The 21055-nt window shown below is 35.5% G+C and overlaps 1 protein-coding gene across 2 annotated transcripts in view; it reads left to right on the top strand.

Annotated features, from left to right (window-relative positions):
- Window positions 1-21055, top strand: part of VTA1 (vesicle trafficking 1) — a 39630-nt gene that overhangs the window by 12839 nt on the left and 5736 nt on the right. The window contains exons 2-7 of one of the 2 annotated variants that reach the window (XM_041469810.1): window positions 1114-1208; window positions 4207-4334; window positions 4987-5062; window positions 8398-8509; window positions 15048-15218; window positions 17021-17101. In XM_041469810.1, coding sequence (XP_041325744.1) covers window positions 1114-1208; window positions 4207-4334; window positions 4987-5062; window positions 8398-8509; window positions 15048-15218; window positions 17021-17101 — 663 coding nt within the window. Of the gene's footprint in view, window positions 1-1113; window positions 1209-4206; window positions 4335-4986; window positions 5063-8397; window positions 8510-15044; window positions 15219-17020; window positions 17102-21055 lie in introns of both variants that reach the window. The other variant, XM_041469809.1, reaches the window with a different exon arrangement.

Genomic DNA, 21055 nt, shown 5'->3' with positions numbered 1-21055 from the left:
ATGGAAAAGGCAGACTAGCTTGTGAATATAAAATGTTTTCTTCTGCAGCAAGCATCAGGATAAATGCAATGTGATAGCAGTTGTGTTATATTCATGTTTACTGAGGTAATTTGAAGGGAAAAGATTCTCTCTAGCGTATGAAGAGGTGCTTGGGAGGAACAAGATGCTGAAGCTGTGAGGCAAGTTAGCGTTGCTTGCAGAACTCTGTCCTACAAGGACATGGCATATTCCATAATAACTACCTCATGACAATATTTGGTGGAGTTACAGCTTTTGATTCTTAAACTCTGCATTTGAAAGTGTTTTGTAGGACTCCCTTGAGAGTCAGAAGTGAGAGTTAGAGGAATACGTTTTTTTGTGGGAAATGTTCTGCATTTGATTATTGAATGTTTTTGGCTGTTTTCCCTTCTCGATGTGTGTTAATCCTAGCAAATAATGCTTGCTTGTGTTTGCCCACAGTTTCGTAAAGCCTATAAAGTTCTGCCATGTGCAAATCTAAAACTCACAGTTTTTTGGTAGTAAAAAGATAATTTTTAATCAGAAGATGTTAATCATGTTCAAGACCTTACTTAAAACTGGCAACTCTGCTTGGAGAGGAAGTTTGCTAAAGGCTATCTTGCCTGATGTGAAGATCAGGTTTCTGTCTTGAGTGTTTTTGATGCTATGTATGCATATACATGTAGATAGTAAGTGCTTAGTACTATTTGTTCAAGCTTTTAAGGATAACTGGTTCCTGCTACATGAAGTTCCATTTATATCCATACACTCCCTCCAATCACTTTGAAGGTCCTGTTTGCGTGAGTTGCAAGTGAGGATGGTGGTAATTTATAAAAGCACTTGATATTGCATAACAGTGGTACAAACATCAGTTTAAAATGAGTAAGAATAGTCATTAGGGAAAAATAAAACATAAATCTCCCCAAACTATCTCCTAGTATCTCTGCAAGGCCAAACCTTACATTTTGCTGTCACTGCTCACTAGTACTGGAGTCAGTATATGGTTAAATAATGAGTTTGTCTTTCAGGTGTGTTGGGGGGCATTGCATTGTTTGCTTAAGGATCTGCCTTAGGTAATGACTTTCAGTGTTTTTCTGTGTTTTGTATCATTTCAAGGTCGTTTGTATGCAATGCAGACAGGGATGAAGATTGACAGTAAAACGCCAGAATGCCGTAAATTTTTATCCAAACTTATGGATCAGTTGGAAGCTGTAAGTAGAATTTATTGCTTTCTTCAAAAATGGTCATAATATTAATATAATTTTTTTTTTAATTCTGTAAATACTGTCTCTTCTCTGCAGCTGTTCTGCATGCAAGTATACTGCATGAACTTCAGTTGTATCAGTAAATTGCATAAGGATTGGAAGGAGATAAAGGTCTACATGTGTATGCATGCACAAACATAATTGAAATTTTGCCATAAGATTGTGTGTAGACATCATAAATTACAATGCTTTATTTATACATGTTCTCATGACAAATCATAATTCATTAGGAAGTTTATGCAGGTGTTCTAGAAGACTTTTTAAAATTTATTTACCTTTGATTCCTTGAAGTCTGTACAGTTATTTTCACTGCTATAGGGCTTAATAGCCTAGTCCTGGGATGCTTTTGAAATCTCTAAGCTAAACTATTGTATCCAGGGAGTTTTTAAAAATACTCTTTAAAATCTAAAGATACTTCTGATTGTATCCTGTGTTAGAGATTGGAGATTTTATTTTATAAATTCTTGTAAGCACAGTCTAATCTGTGTGGGTAAGGGGATAGCTATGCCACACTCTTCTGAATGGACCTGATACTAATTAAAAGCCTTAAATAGAAGAGAGTTAAACAAAGAAAGGTAAAGTTGTGGTACAGATGGTCAGTTTAAGTTCCAGGAGTTGTTTATGTAGTTTTCAGTGTTCTCAGAGGAAGAAGTTTGTTGATTCTAAGGTCTAAGTGCTCATTTGGAAGCAGAAGGTAGTGTTGAAAAATGAAGCAGCAGTTCATTTTTTGTTCAGTATCAGTGATTGCATCCAAAGTCTAGCAGTGCCTGAAGAGTTTGTGTGGAAGTAGTATAACTGCCTTCAGTTATGAAAGATGGATCACTCGCCCACAGAAGTATTCAAGGCCAGGTTGGATAGGTCCTGAGCAACCTCTTCTAGTGAATGGCATCCCTGCTTACAGCAGGGGAGTTGGAATTAGATGACCCTTAAGGTCCTTTCCAATCCAAACCATTCTGGGATTCTTCAGAAAAAAAATGAAACAAGAACCATTTGTCTTTTGTTTTTTTTAATAACTCGTGTTTCTTGCTTTTTTTATTACTGATTTTTTTGCAATGGAAAATTCAGTGTACAGTGATTTCTTGGTGTGTTATTTCATGGGATTTTGACATCTTTAATAGGACTGGGGTTTGTGTTCAAAGGGAGAGAGAGGTAGCAGGAGAGGTGAGATTAAAACTCAGAAGGATTTTGCTCTTCGTTTCCTAAGAAATGTTGGGATTTGCTGGGTTACTTGTGGTACTGCAGCAGTTAATCTGCAGCATCCAGTTATCCCTTCTGTTTCAAAACTGAAAAGACTAAAAAAATAGCAAAAATCTATCGTTTCACCTCTTGGTTACTGGTAAGATTGTGTGACAACTCATGCACAGGTATTGAATATTCTTCGGTGTATCCGGGTGAGTAAAGGAGGGAGAGAGCACTCCTAGTCAAGTCTAATAGAGCAGTTTTGGGGCTAGGAAGTTGGGGTTTATGGAAAAGTTGGACCCCTGCTGTAATTTAGGAGCTGCTGTTTTGAGTCTGCCCATAACCACCAGGGGGCGCAGAGGGGTGCGGTTTAATTTTTTTTTTAAGGTTAAGCCTAAATGCCTTGAGTTGTAGGTTGGAATTTTGTATCAAGGTTTAAAGCACCAGTACTGCTGTATTGAATCACAGATTGTGTGAAGGATAATTTCAACAGTAAACAGCTTGGTTAAATTTAGTACTTTTGGAAGCATATGTAACAGTGCCAGTTGTGTGTATGAAATAATTGAGCATCAGATCAAGTATAGTAATCAGTTCTTTTTTGCATATGAGGTATACAGATACGTTAGGGATATATATGTGTATACAAACAGTTTTCTTCCTGAGTTAGTGTCAGTGTTTGAGTATTTCATTTGAACACACGAATTTTGGTACTTTCACAAGAAAATTACACTTTGTAAAACAAATACTTTTTTTATTTGTACATAGAGTAGTTTGACTAAAGCCTATAAATTTAAAATTATATTTGGAAAGCTTGTATTTAACTACTGAAATGAAGTAACTTTTCTGGCAACATTTTATGTCTTAGAAAGTTGGCAGCAATCTAAAAAATATGGAAATGCTGCCTGCATGATTAAAATTTTCTTCGCACGCACAGTGAAAAATAACTGCCATTCAGAGATTGTTTTTAAATCTTTTGGCAAAATAAAGGCTGCAGGTTAGTATCATGCAGTGTTCCTGTTTTTGTTCTCTGAGGATAACCTGAGATTTCCTTATGTGCAAACAGTAAGCCTATTCAGAAGCTGTAAATCCACCTGTTGTAACTGTTAGAGGGTTGTTTGCTTTACTGATTTTTATTAGGAAACCTGAGGATTCTGGTACTCTAACATCTTTGAAAAGAGTTCTTTGAATTGAAATACTCTGCTTACACTGAAAATTCCAGTAAATCCATAGGTCACTAGACCGGTCAAGGTAGGGCTCAGATACTTTGAAAGATGTAATGAGCTGCAGTGAAATAACCTTACAAGAGAAGAGATACGTGATGACTGATCTACAGCACCTTTATAAAGCATGCATTACTTCACCAGTTGAACTGTGTTGAATCTTGACACAGGCTTCAGAGTGCCTAGTCTTTCAGATACTAAGGGGAAAAATATCTGTTGCTGTTCCTTCACGGCATTGTAGTTGTGTTTATTTTTAACTTTGGTGGAGAAGATGTTGGGGTGTTGGTGGTTTTTCTACATATTTTGTGACTGCAGATTCAGAGGTAGTTATTTGTAATATTTCTCTCTCCAGGAGAATATGCGTTCTCTTTTACATGCTGCTTTTAGCATTTGTTATGTTAGAAGCTGCAGATTTGTAAAACAAAGTGTAAGTTGTTTCTTTTTAAATTGTAATTGACTTTGTTTAAATCAGCAGGTTCTTTTTGTGTTTGCAAAATTGCTAAGGTCTAATAAAGTAATTAATGTATTTTTCCAACATTTTTCAGATGAAAAAGCAATTTGGTGATAATGAAGCAATTACTCAGGAAATTGTTGGCTCTGCTCATGTGGAGAATTATGCCTTGAAAATGTTTTTGTATGCAGACAATGAAGACAGAGCTGGGCAATTTCATAAGTAGGTGAAAATATTTTTTTTCTTATCTGAAGATACTGGTCAGGGAATGTGAATATCCAAACTCTTTAATTTGAATGGAAGCAAGAATTGGGCTTTAATACATTCTTTTCTCTTCTGGAAAACTCAATTTGTTACTACTTATAGGTCTCTTAACATCACACATCAACTGTTATCCTCCTCCTTATGTTTCTTAGGGAGTTGCTTACCTACTGGCAAGCCTTCTAAAACCACAGGCTAATATTGTGCTTTATTTTATCAAGCATGTTATAGTTTCTGTTGACCAGTGATAGTAAAATAGTTGTGATGATCCATTATGTGTTTTGGTTTACAGCAATTATAATGGCATGTTCGTATATTTTTCTAACCTAATACAGGATTTCTGATGTTCTACAAATTCCAAGCTAGAAAGTAAGTGCAGAATGCATAACCAGTTTTAAAAAATGCTGGACATTTTATGCATAGTAGTTAGGAGACTAATCAATATTGCTAGATTTAAATGTTGTGAAGCAGCTTCTGTACCATCAGATTAAAAGAAAAAAAAAAAGCGATGTTGGGCTTGGAATAAGTCAGCATGGTCTAAGATTACAACACCTAAAATGTGATTCTGAGAGACTGACATTGCCAAGTTAACAAAATGCTTTCTTTTCTGTAGAAATATGATAAAGTCCTTTTATACTGCAAGTCTCCTGATAGATGTTCTAACAGTATTTGGGGAGCTCTCTGAAGAGGTAAGTGTCAGGCATATGAGTGTGTTATCTGATTGCTTTTTCAAGCACAGACGTTGCTTTTATATGTGGTGAATATGAATTTCAAAGAAACAGTGTAGCCAAATACTTGTTAGAAAGCCATAAAGAATCATGTTAAGTATTTCAAATAAATAGTGGATGAAATACTAAACATCTGTTAGAAGATGGTTCATGACAAATATCAATTAGAAACTTGAAGTTTGATTTTTACTGTGGGACACATAGCATTACATTGAGCAAGTGGGAATGCTTATAGGGGGAAAAATGATGCAAGGTTCCTAGCTTTGTCCACCTTCACTTTTTTCCATGTTCTGCTTGAGACTTACAGGCTTGGGATCCTATATGTAAATCCCCAATCTGGTAAGTGTACCTAAAGTGCATTCGTACTTGCTCAGTTTAAAATGCAGTTGTTGTGTCTACTTTCATTTGTAAATATTGGAAAGAAGGTAAAGCATGGTCTTGATAGTGGTGCACTTCTGGAATACTATAGGATGTAAGTGTAGATACTAAAGATAGATCTTACCCAAGAGAAATGCTTGGTGAAGAGTTCTTGCAAGATTATCCATCTTCCATAGACTGAGACTACCAATCCAAAATTTTCATCTTACTGAGAGGCACAAATAAGTTTGCTTTTTGATGTGCTCTCTTAAAACTGTGTGCTTTGTGCCCTGACATCCTTTACTATATCCAGTGATAACATTTCCTAGAGCCGGAGAGTGAATGCATATTTGCACATTGAATTGGACTGAGAAAAAAAATCTTAGTCTGCAGGAATCCAGTGTACTGATCAATTGGTTGAGTCCTCAGAGTGCCTGAAACAATCCTGCTTTGAACATGGAAGAAATTGTTATAAATGTCAGTGCAGAATGCTAGCAGTGGTAAGTTTTCTGTTGTTGATGCTGAAAGGACAGAAATGCTTTGTAACTGGAAAGAAGCAGCATTCTCTCATTTTGTTTAATTGGTGAATACCGATGATAAAAGAGAGTGTACAAGAAATACAGAAAATATTTGCTTCTCTATATAGCATCATTACATTTCAACAGTTTCTTTATCCATTCTTGTGTAAAGGGATGATGGGAGAAGTATAACTTGAATGTCTTAGACTTTTGCAGAAATTTTTATTCAGCCTGACACCTGGTTATAGAGTACATCTGTATTCAGACCACCTGCCTATTTTTTCAATGGATAGTTGAAATTGCCTTCATATGTGGACTATCAACTATTAGAAGGCTTTTAAAGCAACAGCAGAAGGCATAGAAAGCAGATATTTGACACCTGGAATCAGAAAATGGGTGTTGAGCATAATATATATGTTTTTAAATGGCAGGTGATTGGTTATTGGGTAGTATGAATGGATTGTGTCACAGATGAAGAGTGGTTGTTCTGTATCTCCATATTAGAACTAGGCAAAAGGAGTTTCTGGAAGATGTGTTACAAGACACAGCTTAGATCAGAGCAGTAGGAAGCTCTGCGATAGCAGTGTTCTGTTCATTTACCTCAGTGATAACATTCATTCATAGGGCAGCCTCCTGAAAAGGGACAGCAGTGCCTGTTGAAAACAAACCAAAACCAACAGCATTTCACTTCTCACTTCGGGAATGATAAGCTTTGCAGTCGGGAAGCAGGACAGACATCAAACACTTGGTTCCCTTCTCCTCTCTCCATCCATCATCTTGGTGCCGGGGTTGGGGGTGCTTGGCCTGTCCTTTAATATGCTCTCCCAAGGGCACCACCAGATGGCCAAGGGCCTCCTCAGCTGTGCCCCAAGGTGGGTGCACTGGGGCTGGCTTTATCCAGCATGGGGCAGCCCTGGCCTGTCCTCACGGACACCACTCCTGTCATGCGGAGTTGCCAGCACCCGGGATGGACACCTGCTACAACTGCATCTTCACACTTTGTCAATAAATAATTGCCATATTAGAATAGAGGGGAGATGTACAGGCCCTTAAATATTGCATAATAATCTTTCCTAAAAGTAGCATGCTCTTGGTATGTGTTTCCTGCATTTTGTGGCTTCTAGATTGTTTGTTGAAAATGAAGGAATTTAATCTGTAACACTGACTGACCAGAAATTATTATTAAAACAGAGTTTTAACAGAAAGCCATGTTTTCCAATTGCACTTTTCCTTTTTGAGGTAGAGTGCATTTTAATAAATATGTCATCAGAATAAGCTTACTTTTTGGGAGAAATCTTGTTTTCAAAAGTGAAGACCAGATCTTTCTCTTGGAATGTGTGAGCATCCTGGGTGATGCAATGTATTAAATATGAGCAAGGGAGCTTGCTGGAGATACCTTTTGTATTGTGTCTCTCTATCCTGTTCTAGATGACAGTGCAATGGGCTTTGCGAAGTACAGTATTGAATTTCAGTTTATTAATTTCTTAGAAACTTTGGATTTAATTTCCAAATTAATTTTTAATTTTTTAAAATAAAAAATTAATTTTTAAAATTTTGGCGTTGGTGTGAAGCATGCTGTCCCAACCTGCATTGTTCATTCAGGCAAATTATTCCACTCATCCTTCCACATTTCTAATGTTTATATTCAGCCTTGATCCTTGATTTATATTACCTCATAACTGTCAGAACTGGTTGTTTCCCATACAGCTGTTGGCAAAGCAGTTGATTTGCATAATCAGTTTAATATTTCTTGCATCAATTGACAGCTCTTCCTGGATTAAACACCATTGTAACTGCTCAGGAGATACAAAGTGGCCAATCTTCCTTTCGTGTTTTGACATGTTAAAAGTTGTACTTAGGAACAGTAAAGTATATTTTAAAAAAACAAAACAGAAAATCTTAATGTCGTAGAATATTACAAACAAATCACATTAATCTGCAGTTACTTTAACCTTTCTGTATTCATGCTCATAAATAAAATTTTAAATTTTAAAATAATATAATTAGAAGAAATTCCATATTTCTGATAAGCAGCAGTAGCATTTAAAGTTTCAAGTATTTAAATCTAAAGTAAATAATCATCAAAATTTATGGAGATAGGAAGCTTTCTTCATTATTTCATGTCAATAATTATTACACAGTGCTATGTCTTTCGTACTAGATGTTCTTGGTATAATTTATTTCCTTTTCCTGATATGCTGCACTAATTGTAGATCTTCACATTTTCCTTTCATGCTGATATCTTATTAGAGCTGTTATTTTAATTATTTTTTGTAATTCACCTATTAATTTTACATGTTTATCTTTAAAAAGGTGTCAAATGACAGCAGATAAAGTGTAAAAGATGTTTCTATTTCTGTTTTGAATGCATTAATTTGCAGAAGTGAGTGGTTAAAGTGGCTGGCCTTTTCCCTCCCCCAGAATGCCCAGCACAGGAAGTATGCCAGGTGGAAGGCAGCATACATTCATAACTGCTTAAAGAATGGAGAGACTCCTCAGCCTGGCCCCATTGGAATGGAAGGAGAGAGTTTTGGTACGTGTTTCCCTTTTATTTTTAAGAGAGTGGAAGGCTGTGCCAAGGTGAAGTGGTGGTATGCACAGTTCTTCAGGGAGCACCCCTCAGGAAGCACAGCTTCCCAGCTTAATGTTCCTTTCACAATGAGCTGCCTTCTTCTTTTCAGCTTCTCCTGCTGTTATTTTTATTGGGCCTTACTGTGTGATTGACTTATTTAATAAAATATTCTTTTCCTTGTAGTGGAGATTATTATTTTGAATACAGCTACTCTCTAAGAAGGCATTGTCACCTTTGGGCCAGAACCATACATTTCTTTAATGCTAACCACAGTCCTTCTTTTAAATCTCTTCTGTAAAGTTATGATCCCTTTGCCAGTTTATCCTCTCTCAGAAGTTAAGTAGGAGTTAAAAATGGACTGATGGCAAGTGAATTCAACTTCAAAGCAAAGACCTGCTTGTGAGATAACTCCTTAACTCCTTTCTCCCTGTGTAATAATGTCAGTTTCAAAACAGGTTTATGGTATACTCTTACTGAGTTGGATTTTCTGCCTCTTTTCTCATTCATCTTCCTATTCGTTGTGTTTTCAGTTGCTTCCTCTGGCTACCTGAGCTCCCTGTACAGGATTCCTTGAGGTTCCCACTTTATCTGAGAGTTAAGGAGATGATTTCCAAGGACATCCACTTAACCAAACTGAATGTGTGTCAGAACAAGTTGTTTTGCTTTAGATAGTGATCAGTTTCATTTGTTTTGGTAGTGACCAGTTTCTTTGCTTTTCTTCGCAATGCAGATTAAATACAAATTTCAAAGGTTGATCTCTTACGAGATGGGATGTCATTGGAATGGATATTTTCACCATGCAGATTAAAACAGACTAATTCTGCACAGTGACAACCTCTGTGTATAATTCTTCACATACCTAGTGGAACAACTAAGACCATCAAATAGTTTGTAATTTTCTTCTGAGCTGGCACATGAGACTTTGTGGCTTGTCAATTAAGTTGATGCTAATTTGTCTGTTAAGCTTAGATTTAGTAGTACAAATTTCTCCAAATAAAAAGGGTCGATAAACAAATCTGCAGTGCAAAAGGGAAAGATCTACCTTGTAGAGTATGTATCTAACCTGTAGAGCTACCTTATAGGGGTGGCTACATAAAGTTTTTTGAATGTATGTATAAATGTAGATGACCAGTGTATTTATACTTGTGCACACATATGAAATGTACACATAAAAGTAATTATTTGTTTGTTTGCATTCATTTGTGTTTGGGGTCTATACCTGAGTCTTGAGTGGATTTTGATGTCTGAACTTGTAATTTACTTCTAATAAGTTACAAGTAGGCTTGTAATATTCTGCTCAGTACTTTTGTTTTAAACATGTCAAAACATTAGAAAACTAGTTTCTCTTCTGATTCTTAGTCTTTTCATCGTGCAATCTCACATTTTGATGCATCTCCACATTGTAATTTGTATGTCCTGGACAGTGTTACATTAAAAAAAAAATTATATTATCATGATGATTTTTTTTTTTAAGGAGAATGTGTACAGAACATCTATTTCAGTTTATTATTATCTTTATAGTGTCTAAGAGCCTGAGTGCCAAATATAATTTATTTGCAATTTCCTGGATAAAATACTATTTATATATTAGTGCTCCAGAAACACTGCAACATAAGTAAATTCAAATATTTGTGAACAAAAACCAAGTATAGTAATTTTATATCCAAGCAACTTGTTTGTTCTTGTTATTATGTTTTCCTAACCTAAAGGCACCCTATGGACTTAAACACTGGAATGGGTATCTTACCCACTGAAATGTGCTCCAGTGTAGGCACAGCTGTTTTTGAAGTGAAGCATTAGCAGACTAATTTCTTCTTCAACATACAATCTTTTCCAAGGCAGTTTCCTTAGCTGTCCATGCTGCTGTAGCCAGAGATACTTATGATGCAACTCAACAGCAAACATCACTTCATCTTTGTCAAATTACAGCAGATTGATGATTTAATGGAAAATGCAACATGTGAGAGAAAAGTCTCTTGTTATATTGAATGTAATAAATAGTTCAGTTAAATATTTTCAGCTTTAAATTAGTGCTCTTTTAGTGGTCTGGCTCATAGTGTGGTAAAGCTGACCTGAGTATGTGAAGCGAACTATGAATTTTAAACAAGTGCAAAAATAGAATTTCTAAGTAAACATTACAAAGCTTTTGCTAAAAATCCATGTGTGCAACTTGTAGAAGCTAATTATTTCTCGATAGAGCAACAAATAGGCTCTTTCTTCATTTTTATTAATGCACAGAAGTAACTGACTTGCTCAAGGCTACAAAAGAAACTTGTAGGAAGGAAAGCAGAATTCAGACTTTCCCCAAATCCTTGGTGTTCGTTGCAATTCATTACAGGTTGTAATGGGAAGTGGTGAAGACTTTTGCTTTCATTACCAGCTTATGTCTACATGCATCTTAAAAGGGACACAAATGCTGAGTGAATCAAAATTTTAACATCCTTTTTCATAGGGAGCCTGCAAGATCTGTAACTTGACAATATGTTGTTTGTTTTGTTGTTGAATTGTATTTCATGTAGAGAGATTTTTTTTCACACTCCTAACTTTCTAAGAAATGAAAGGAAAAATACATGTTTATTTTTTATGATTAGCTCCATGGTGTAGGTGTCCATAATGTCTCACATAATCAAGATAAAAATTTTATGCAAATTAATTTTTATGAGAAGAATCAGTACAAAAGAGTTTCAGTTCCTCTTTGTACATCATAAGAAGAACAGCAGTATTGTTTGGATGTATGACTGGACCTTCCCCATTCCTTTCTGCTTGCTCATTTTCTTCCTCCCCTCACATGTGGAAAAAGTCTGTTTAAACAGAGTGAAACTAGGTCTCTGTAGCTTGACAAATTACCATTTTTTTCCAAAGTGTTATTTTTTTTTTGTGATTCTTGAAAACCATACTGTAACTCTTGGAGATGTTTTTACAGTACATAGGCATGCTTTATGCAGTTCTGCTGTTGGATTTATGGATGCTTTTGTCAGGATGCCACCATGGAAACCTTAAAATGACATGCTTAATTTATTAATGCAGTTGGAATACAAGTCCTAGAATACACATAAAGGTCACTTAGCATTAGCCCTAGGTCATCCAACAAGGTTTTACACTAATGGAAAAGAAAATGGTAATGGAAAAAATAAATAGCCATACTATAGCCATAGTTAATACACTAAATTCAATCAGTTTCATTGCCATGTGTAATATGTAGGCTACATTTCTACTTCAGAATTTCAGCAAACCTTAATACTCCCAACTAGTAAAAAGAACAGTGTGGGAAAAGTTGATGGATTTTTGAGTTCTTTTCTCAATGTTGTGGGAAAAAATGCTTGTTTGGTTTGTTTTTTAAAAGCAATGTTCAAATAGAACCTTACATTGTGACTCTTTTAGCAACATGTCAACCAAAAGAGAAACAACTCAAGCAGAATGAGACAAAGAAAGAAAATTACATTGATTGTAATTCTCTGAGCTCATGAAAAATAGGAATACAGAGAACTGGAGGAATCTGGACTCCTTAAAAAAATCTGCTAATTTTATATTTAGTGCACTGAGCTGCTGAAATTAAGTCGTGATTGGTGCTTGCTTACACTAGAAAAGGAAATGCCATTAAGCCTTGAGAATCCTCTGTTTATATAAAAGTATCTTTGGATGGCTGGTTATGGGGCTGCGGTGATGATTTCACAAAACCTTGCCTTCAGTAAATAAATAATTTAAAAAAACACGAACAGGTGGTCTGGGTATACTGTAGCTCTGCAGAAAATTTAAAGAGCTCATGAATTCATTCTGCTGGGATTCAAGCACAAAAGCTGAGGAAGTTCCAAGACAAAAAACTCAACTGTAGCTGAAATGAAATGTAAAACAATTGTGTCATTGTTTCACAGCCTAGTTTCAGCATTTTTAAGCAAATTGTAAGGAACTTTGAATTCCAGGTTATTACTGCTGCATGAGAAAATAATTTTCTAATTTTGTACCATTCTTTCTCATTCCCTGGAAAAGATTTTCTATTTTCAATTATGTTTTGGACATTCTAACCATAGAATTTAAAACTTCTGTTGACTTAAATGTTCTTTTATAGCAGCCTGAAATACTTCTATCTGGCACCACTGTTAAAAACTGTTCACAAATACTGAGAGTGTATATCTTAAAATGTTTCTAATACTTTAGTCTTTGATAAAGAATATTTTAAATATTTGCTTTGCTGAAAGAATAGTTACAGTGCTTTTATCATATTTGGGCACTTTAAAGACTAAGGAGAGTTAACTTAAACAAAACTGCTTTTATGTTTAATACACTTTTAACATTGGCCAGTTGCACAATGAGTAAATCAAACAGTTGAGCTTAATCTTTTGATACATATACCTGATTAAAAAGTAGATTGCCCATTTGTGAGTTTACCTCTTGCAGGCACTGTTATTACTGGTGGTTAGCACTCCTAAAACTTTTTTTGGTTGTTTTTAAGGTTGCCAGACTTTAACCCTTTGAGTTCTTCTGTGGCCAGTGTTGGCCAAAGCATTGCACTATTACAGGAGTGAGTAGAGACCCTGAACTGTGCAGTGAGGAAGTTGGGAGCTGAAACTGGGAGTGGCTTGGAGAGAAAATGGGAGCCGTGCAAGAGGGACACAAGTATTTGGCAAAGTGTTGCAGATATCGGATCTGTAATCCTAGTGCACGGAAGGAAATCAGAATGTGCCTTGAGAACCAGATTAGGGCAACAGGAAGCTGCAAGGGGAAGAATAAAGCAATAAATGCACTAACAGCTTAAATATGGGCATGAATTCACAGGTAGTTTTTTCATAACTGAGATACTCAGCAGTGGAAGCACATTTTCTCTGACTGCCTCATCCTCAACAGTTGCTTAGTAATTTTTACAAAAGCTTTCCCAAAATCCTAGCTTCAAGTAGACACCCAGCTTGGAAGTTCCAACTTTATGGCTACAATTTGCCCAAGCTGTAAATAATTGGTAACAGTGTTACAAGTAATACTTGGCAGCCTCACCTTCAGACAGCATGATGAGTGTTGTGTGTAACTATTTCATTCATTTTATGTAAAGTAGGCCTCTGGTTTTGTTCACTATTTTTTCTGAAACTGTTGTGCAATTTTTTTTTCAGTTGACACCAAAACCAGTGAAAAATACAGCATTCAAGCAATGGTTTCCTATTATTACATTATTATTTAAAAGATAGCGTATGCAATGTTTACTCTTGAATCTCAGCTTCTTTTTGCCAGTTTTCAGACATTTAATTTTATTTCCACACATGTTAGCTACACGATATTGCAGTATGATTTACTAACAAAAAATACAGCAAAAGAAAGGTCTGGCACCTTAAGATGGTTTTTGTCTTCCAGAAACCTGTCAGGTGTTTATTTGCATGTGTCAGAAATTGTGCCATAAAGTCAGAGTGTATTTATTAAAGTCCAGTAAAAATACTCTAATAACAATATTTGATTTTAGTCTGCTTTATAGCCTTTTTATTAGTAAATCATATTGTAAGTTAGAAGGTATTTAGGCATTTTTCCTAAAGGTAGCATGTGAATTTTTTTTCTGGGAGGTAGAAGGACTTACATGGGAAACAATTCTGATATTTATAATAGTAATATTTTTAATAGGAGATCGTTTAATTATTAAATAGCTGAAGTGTTTGCATAAGTCATAGTCTTGTGTAGTTGAAGATCAATGTGGATTTATTAAAAAATACCTCTTTTGCTAGCTCTACACACATACAAGTTTTGTCCTCCCATATTTTTTGTTCCCTTTCAAGCACTGGCTGTTAAATAAACAATTCCCAAAACTGCTTGTTCCATCTGACCTTACTGATACACATTTTAGCCTTTAAAGCTGTATTAAATAAAGTAGATCAGAACCTTAAGAACATGACTAGATTGAAAAATATGTATGTTCTTTGTACATGATGTGGGATGTATTGAATCTCATTAGTCTTACAGATCATTATGTGTTCTAACTGTTCTAGATACAATTATGACTTGGCTAAGCTGCATTTAGTTTCTTGTTTGGTATTGCTTTCCCAAACTTCCTCTTGGTTCTTATTTATTAGTGGTTTGATTTGGGGTAAAAGAATTGGTACTGTCTAGCCTTTTATGAAGAGTTTGTAAGGCAAATACAGTTTTCCATATTCTGGTTCATGTATATGTTAAAATGTGGATTACTGCCTATTTGTTCAACTCCTATGGATGCAGAACACAAAGGTATAACAGAACTGTTCTAATGAGACAGATAGCTTATATTCAGAGAAGCAAGGAAATGATTCTTCAAGGTGAACAGAAGAGATCTTTGGAAGTATGTGAGTGTCTAGATCTTTGTTGTATGATATGTTGCTTTTTACCTTTTCAAATCAACCCTATGTTGTTTGGGTTGATGCTTTATGTCACACATTGTGGTGGCAATTATTTTAGCAATAAAAATTTGAAAGGCGGTGTTAAGGAAAGCCAAAGTTTTCAAGTGTTTATACATAGTAGTTGCAGTCATTCCTATTTTGTGTTATTTTAGCAGATGCTGAAAGGGAAGAAGCAGGGTCATCTTCTGTCCATAGTGGAACAGCTCCATCATCATCATCTACATATGAAGCTAACAACATACCAACTAGTAATTACACTGGCATACATATACCACCAGGTGCCCATGCACCAGCCAACACTCCAGCTGAAGTACCTCATAACACAGGTATGTCCAAATCATGCCTGAGAAATCCATGCCTTTAATGGGAGGTGAATTTTTGCCCAAATTCTATTTCATCACATAGAAAGTAAAATAGCACAGTATTGTGTGGCAAAAGCATCTTCATAAGCTAAAACCATAAAAATGCCACTGGCAATATTTTTTAATGTTTTCTTAAAATATGTAAATCATAGTTTGGAGCACTTTTACAGAATACATCTATGGACTAAGGAAGTGACTGTTCCTTCAGACAGAATTTGTCTTCTCTTATATCAGTAAAATGGTGTTGCATTGCAACATTTGTTCTGTAAAGCACAATTTCAATCTTTCACTTTAAAGGTGGAATTGTATTACTTCATTTCATATGTAGCTCTCCCTGTGCAGATGGGCTGCTGTTCTTCATGTGGGAGCTTATCAACACAATGTTGAAATTCTTACAACCCCATAGCAGTCATGCCAGATGTACCATTCATACTAGTTTGGTTTGACTAGTACCCCTTTTCCTGTGGAAGTGCTTTAGTGTGACTGACTTCAGATATTATTACTAATGGGAATTTTGTCCCTACGGCTAAACATACTGGCTCCTACATCCTTCTTATTACATGTAATTTTGGGACCAAAACCAAGTTCTTAGCAATTCCAAGTTCCTTCCCAGATGCTGCATTTATTTAAAAAAAAATAAAAAAGGATTAAGTGATTGATGAATAAAGTTTGTTCACCTTATGGGACCTTTTTATAATGATCATATAGCAGAGTTATTAATTAATTGTTAATTAATAAATAATTAATTAAACTAAAAAAATTAAAATGTTTATTTCAATCCTAGTGATCATTTATTGTTCAGATACATTTTTATATTATCAAGTGTACGAGATTTTTTGTCACACAGTCTCTCCTTTTACTTTCTCATTTAAAAATGCTTCACCCTATGAAGAGTTCAGGATGCTCTTTTTTGTCAGCTTTATCAAAGGGAAATCCTTCTGATAGGTGGGGATTTTTTTGGGTCTGGGAGGATCTGAAAATTATGGAGTACGTACCTTGTTGGAATACATGAATTATGTGCATTTCATAGTTTTAACCACACCTATTGTTCAATGGAGTGATGTAATTTAGGAAAGTGATTTTACTCTGTTCCTAGACAGCAGATGTTGCAAAAAAAACTTTATGCTAGTCTGTTATGTTCTGGACATATTGCAAAAATACAGTTTTCAATCAAAACAAATTAGTGTACCTAAAATGAAAATGCAGGTACAAGAACGCTTCACAGTATAAAGTGCTGCTTCTTCTTCTAGCACCATTATTTCCCTTTTAAACTTAGCTAGCTTTTTTATTCTCATTAATTGTTTTCAAAGGAATTAGGAAGGAGATAATTGGCAAGTGTGAGGTCACTGGCACTGGGCTTTAAAAGTATAATAATATAGACTGCCTCTGGTATTAGAATGTAGAATTTAAGTTTCAAATATAAAAGTTTACTCGCACTTTTCTTTAGCAGGTTTTCCTCAATAAGTCAGGGTAACCAGTGTCTCTTGGACTAGTATTTTCTTATTTTTTTCATGCCTGAAATTAAATTTCTGTGAAGTCCTGGACTGGTAAAATGGATGACAGTCTGTACATTCTTCTGTTTTATATTATGAAACATTCATATTTGAAGTGAAAGCATTTAAATTATTTGTTACACAGTTTCAGAATTCATATGCTATCAGCTGCTTAATTTGAAAATTATAAGGTATATCTGTTCTGGTTTTTTGCTTACTTTTAAAGTCAATAAGTAAAAATAATCCAAGTCCTTTTTTTGCATTGATTTGCAGGAGTGACAAGTAACACCATTCAGCCTGCTCCTCAGAATATTCCTCTGGTTGATCCTTCCCTTTACAGTGCTCAGTCTGCAGGTAACCTTGGGGCATTTGTATTGTTGTACATGGACATACTCTGTCCTCTGTGTCTCCCCAGCACTGAAGGAAGAATTTTGAGAAATATTGTCAGTATTATCTGAATGCTATTCCAGAATTTTAGAAAGAGTGGACAACATCTAAGCATTGTATTGCTAAGATTTTTAGTAGTTTCTGAAAGCTGTTACAATATAGTGTTGTCTGTCTGACTACTTTGAACTAATAAGCTAGCATTGCATAAGGCTTTTTCTTATTTATATTGTTGCTTCTCAGGTGAGGTTCTGATATACATTGCAAAGTCTATATTCCTGATTGCTTTGCCAAATAGTATTTTTTGTAATTAATATACATTCCCTTTACTTAAAATTTATTCTACAGGGTGAGTATGTAAGTTACTTATTAATTTCATAAAATGATTCATAAAACACTCAGGTTGTGATTTTGTGCAGAAAAATAGTGCGTGCTTCCTGACTAGTAGTACCTGTGCTAAATGAAACAATTAATTTGTAAGGTACTGCTAATGATGTTATTTTGATGTACCATTTAATCAAGGCTTTTGTCTTCTAAGATGTCATCTGTCTTTGATATTGATAACCTATATCATATGTATTTTATGTCTGCTTGGGTATTCCATGCTTTGAAGTGTACATGTAAGGGCTGACCCTGGGAAACCATGGCCTGTGGAGGAGTAGTAACTGACAATAAAGCTGGAATCATCCTAGATTTTCATTTGAACACTCATGTATGTATGGTACATGAGTACATATGGACAGAGAGTTTTTCTGTTTTCTAAGAATTTTTCTGTCCATGGAATAGAGAAAAGTGTGTAAAAAAACTCCATAAATTACATCTGTTTGTAATAATCAGAATTTTTTTTTTTTGCAATATGACATGGACGTTGAATGAAGAGGGAGGTCTAGGAAGCCTAGAGTTTATCCTCATCAGGATATACTCTCGTTAGTATACAATATTATATGTAATTGCTATGTTAAGTTCTAGTACTAACCGCAGTAAAGCATTGCCTGTTATGACTACAAAGTTTAGATAGGTATGTTCTTGTATTTTATAACTTAGAGATATTCAGTTACTTTATTATGTTGTTGAAGACTGTGTCTGTGTTAAAATAGGTGTTCTGAAAAGGCATTTGTGCTTCAATCAAATGCTATAGTAGGAGTTCAATGTTCAACTTGTTTTTAATCTGCTGGCATAAAGAATGCTTAAGGATATTTTCATTCTAATATATTAGAAAGCCATTTTTACAGAAAAAATAAAAATAGAAAAATTTGCCATGATAGAGACATACTAACCTTTAGTATTTTCCTGAAGAGCAAAAGGTACTATAGGTGCTAGAGTTTTTCTGGCATATTACTGTAATCACAGGATAGTCTGAGCTGGAAGGGAGCCAGAAGGATTAAGTCCAACTCTGAAGTGAATGGCCTATACAAGGATCAAACCCACAACCTTGGCATTATTAGCACCGTGCTCTGGCCAACAGAGCTGGCACTGATGTCTCATGTGGCAGTAACTCATTCTATTGAAAACAACACCTCAGACCTGTAGCTGTAACATTTAAATTTGGTGATAGCTTTTGAGTTTTGGGGACTGCTGTGGGTGTTTTGGTACAGTTTCCTCAACTGAAATGGCTCAAAGCTTTATTTAAGCCTTGACATAGTAACTGCTGGTTGGAAGGCAAATTTTGAGATGTTTGGAAGCAAAGCTTTCATGTTTAACTAGCTTATCATGATCTTCTAGACAGTCATTGTATCAGGTTTATTGGTAACTACTCTAAAAATTTTAGTCACATTGTTTCTTGGTTTGAATGTTTGTTTGTGGTTGTCAAGAATGTCATAGTTTTGATTGAAACTTAAATTTTTTAATTAAGTTTACGACATTCCATTATTCATATCTGAATAGTATGATTGCATTGCTCCCTTTTACCACTTACCTGAGATAACCTGGTTTAATAAGTACATAAATAAGAAGGAATTAAGTGTGTTTATGAGAATGTGCAATAAGTAATATTGTGTAATTAAAAGATTAAGACCCTTGCTAAGCACCATGATAAATCTCCTAACTTGATCTAACCTGTGTATTTGCATGCCTGCATTCCTCCTGTGCACATCCCTGTTGTGTCACTACAAGCTGTGGTCTTCTAACAGCTCAAAGGGTCACATTCTTATGAGGGAGTGCTGCAAAAGTGCAGGCAAAGAAATAATAAAGGTCATACAGGTTCTTGGTTTGAAAGCTTAGAAGACACGCTGTCAGTTATGCAGGAGTCTCAGAGGGCACAGGGGATGTGTCAGCAGAGGTACACTGGTAGTTTTCTTTGCATGTGTGGAGTTAAGAAGTTAGAGAAGTGGAGAGCAATGGAAAGTGTTTGTCCTTGCCTGTCATTGTCTTGTTGTGCATTCTTCTCATGCTGCTGAGGAATCCTTTCTATGCCAACAGTGGCCTTGTTCTCTCACCCATAAGTAGATGGAGAAATGCCTGTATGTGTTAATGGATGTACAAAACTGTGGGACTCATGAGCCCTCCCCAGTTCCTGAGCTGCAATATACATATCTGGGCTAGATCCTTGCTGCATATTGAGGTGCGTACCATTCCTGTGGAGCTGAGGTTTCCTTTGCACGGGAAGGAGGGATCAGTGTTGCCCTCCATCCAAAAGATCCACAGAGCTAGCACAGTGCAAGGTACATTTGTTCCATGACTTAGACACGATGTCTGTGTCCATGCTAACAAATCATACAGGATTGCAAACATTTGGCATGGAGAACAGCTGGCACAGAACCTCTCATATCCATATTATTAAACTTTTAAACCTAAACAAGGTAGCTTGTTAAGACTGCTTGTGTTGAATGGTCTGTAGCTTGCTCTGACCACAAGTCATGCCCAGGAATTGTTTTGGAAAGTGCTAGTTTACATAGGCCAAAACCATACTGGAATCTGTTCCAGCAGTTTGACACTGCAGACAGTCAAGTTTGAGTGCTGAGACGCCTTCCTTGGCAGTGTTGAATGTGGTAGTGTAGGCATAGCCAAACAGGATATTCCACATATTCCTGTAAGACTCTTTCTTGTAGTAAGATCAAATGTATATTTTAAAGATAAATTATATCTTTTCTTTGCTTCTGTAACATGGGAGAAGCCATTTGATTAAAGCTCTTGTGGGAGAAAAACTTCTAGTGGAGAGGAGAATATTTTATCAAAGGAAGATTAAGTTAAAGGAATAGTGTTCTTTGATTTTTAGTTAGCATAAATCTTTCAATAGTTGTCCTGTCCTATGGGAAGAGGTTTCAGAGTTTAATACTGACTTTTGAAAGTCTCAAAGCTTTTTCATTTCAGCATGGGTTAATGTGTCTGACAACAGAATGTAGAATTATGCAGCAACTTCGTGTACGTGTGTGTGCACTTCTCTGGTGTCGTCGTCTTAAAAAAATTTATTACCCCTAGATTTTGCTAACACTAAAGGCATTCATAGTTGTGCTGTACAGATTTTATAAGATCATCTTATGTTGCCATATGGTCCCTTGCGCAGGTGGCATAGTATAAAGAAGGCATTTGTCCATTGTAGTTGTATGTATAATGTTTGATATTCTACACACAAAGTAGAAATAATAATTTGACATTGAATGTGTTTTCATGATCCTAAAAAGAAATCCTTGAGTACTTATATTTCAAATATTTCAAGTGATTTAATGGGAAAAAAGAGTATCTTGTTTCAAAAACCATTTGTTACCTTTTCCATCAATGTTTTTATACACCAGTTTGTATGACTGAAATGTTCTTAAATCATCTGCCTTATATTTGGGAATTCTAAAAAGGAAAAATATCAGAAGGGTAGAAAAGGATTCCAAGGAGAAGCAGATGTATTTATGTAAAATGCACATTACTTTCATTGTAAAACTGTTTTTTTCCCAAAATGATTTCAGCAGCTCTAGTCAAATCAGTTTCACTCTG

This window comes from Pyrgilauda ruficollis, unplaced genomic scaffold (assembly GCF_017590135.1).
Source record: "Pyrgilauda ruficollis isolate IOZ18807 unplaced genomic scaffold, ASM1759013v1 scaffold24, whole genome shotgun sequence".
NCBI classification, from domain to species: Eukaryota; Metazoa; Chordata; class Aves; order Passeriformes; family Passeridae; genus Pyrgilauda; species Pyrgilauda ruficollis.
This window is presented reverse-complemented; position numbering and strand designations above follow the sequence as displayed.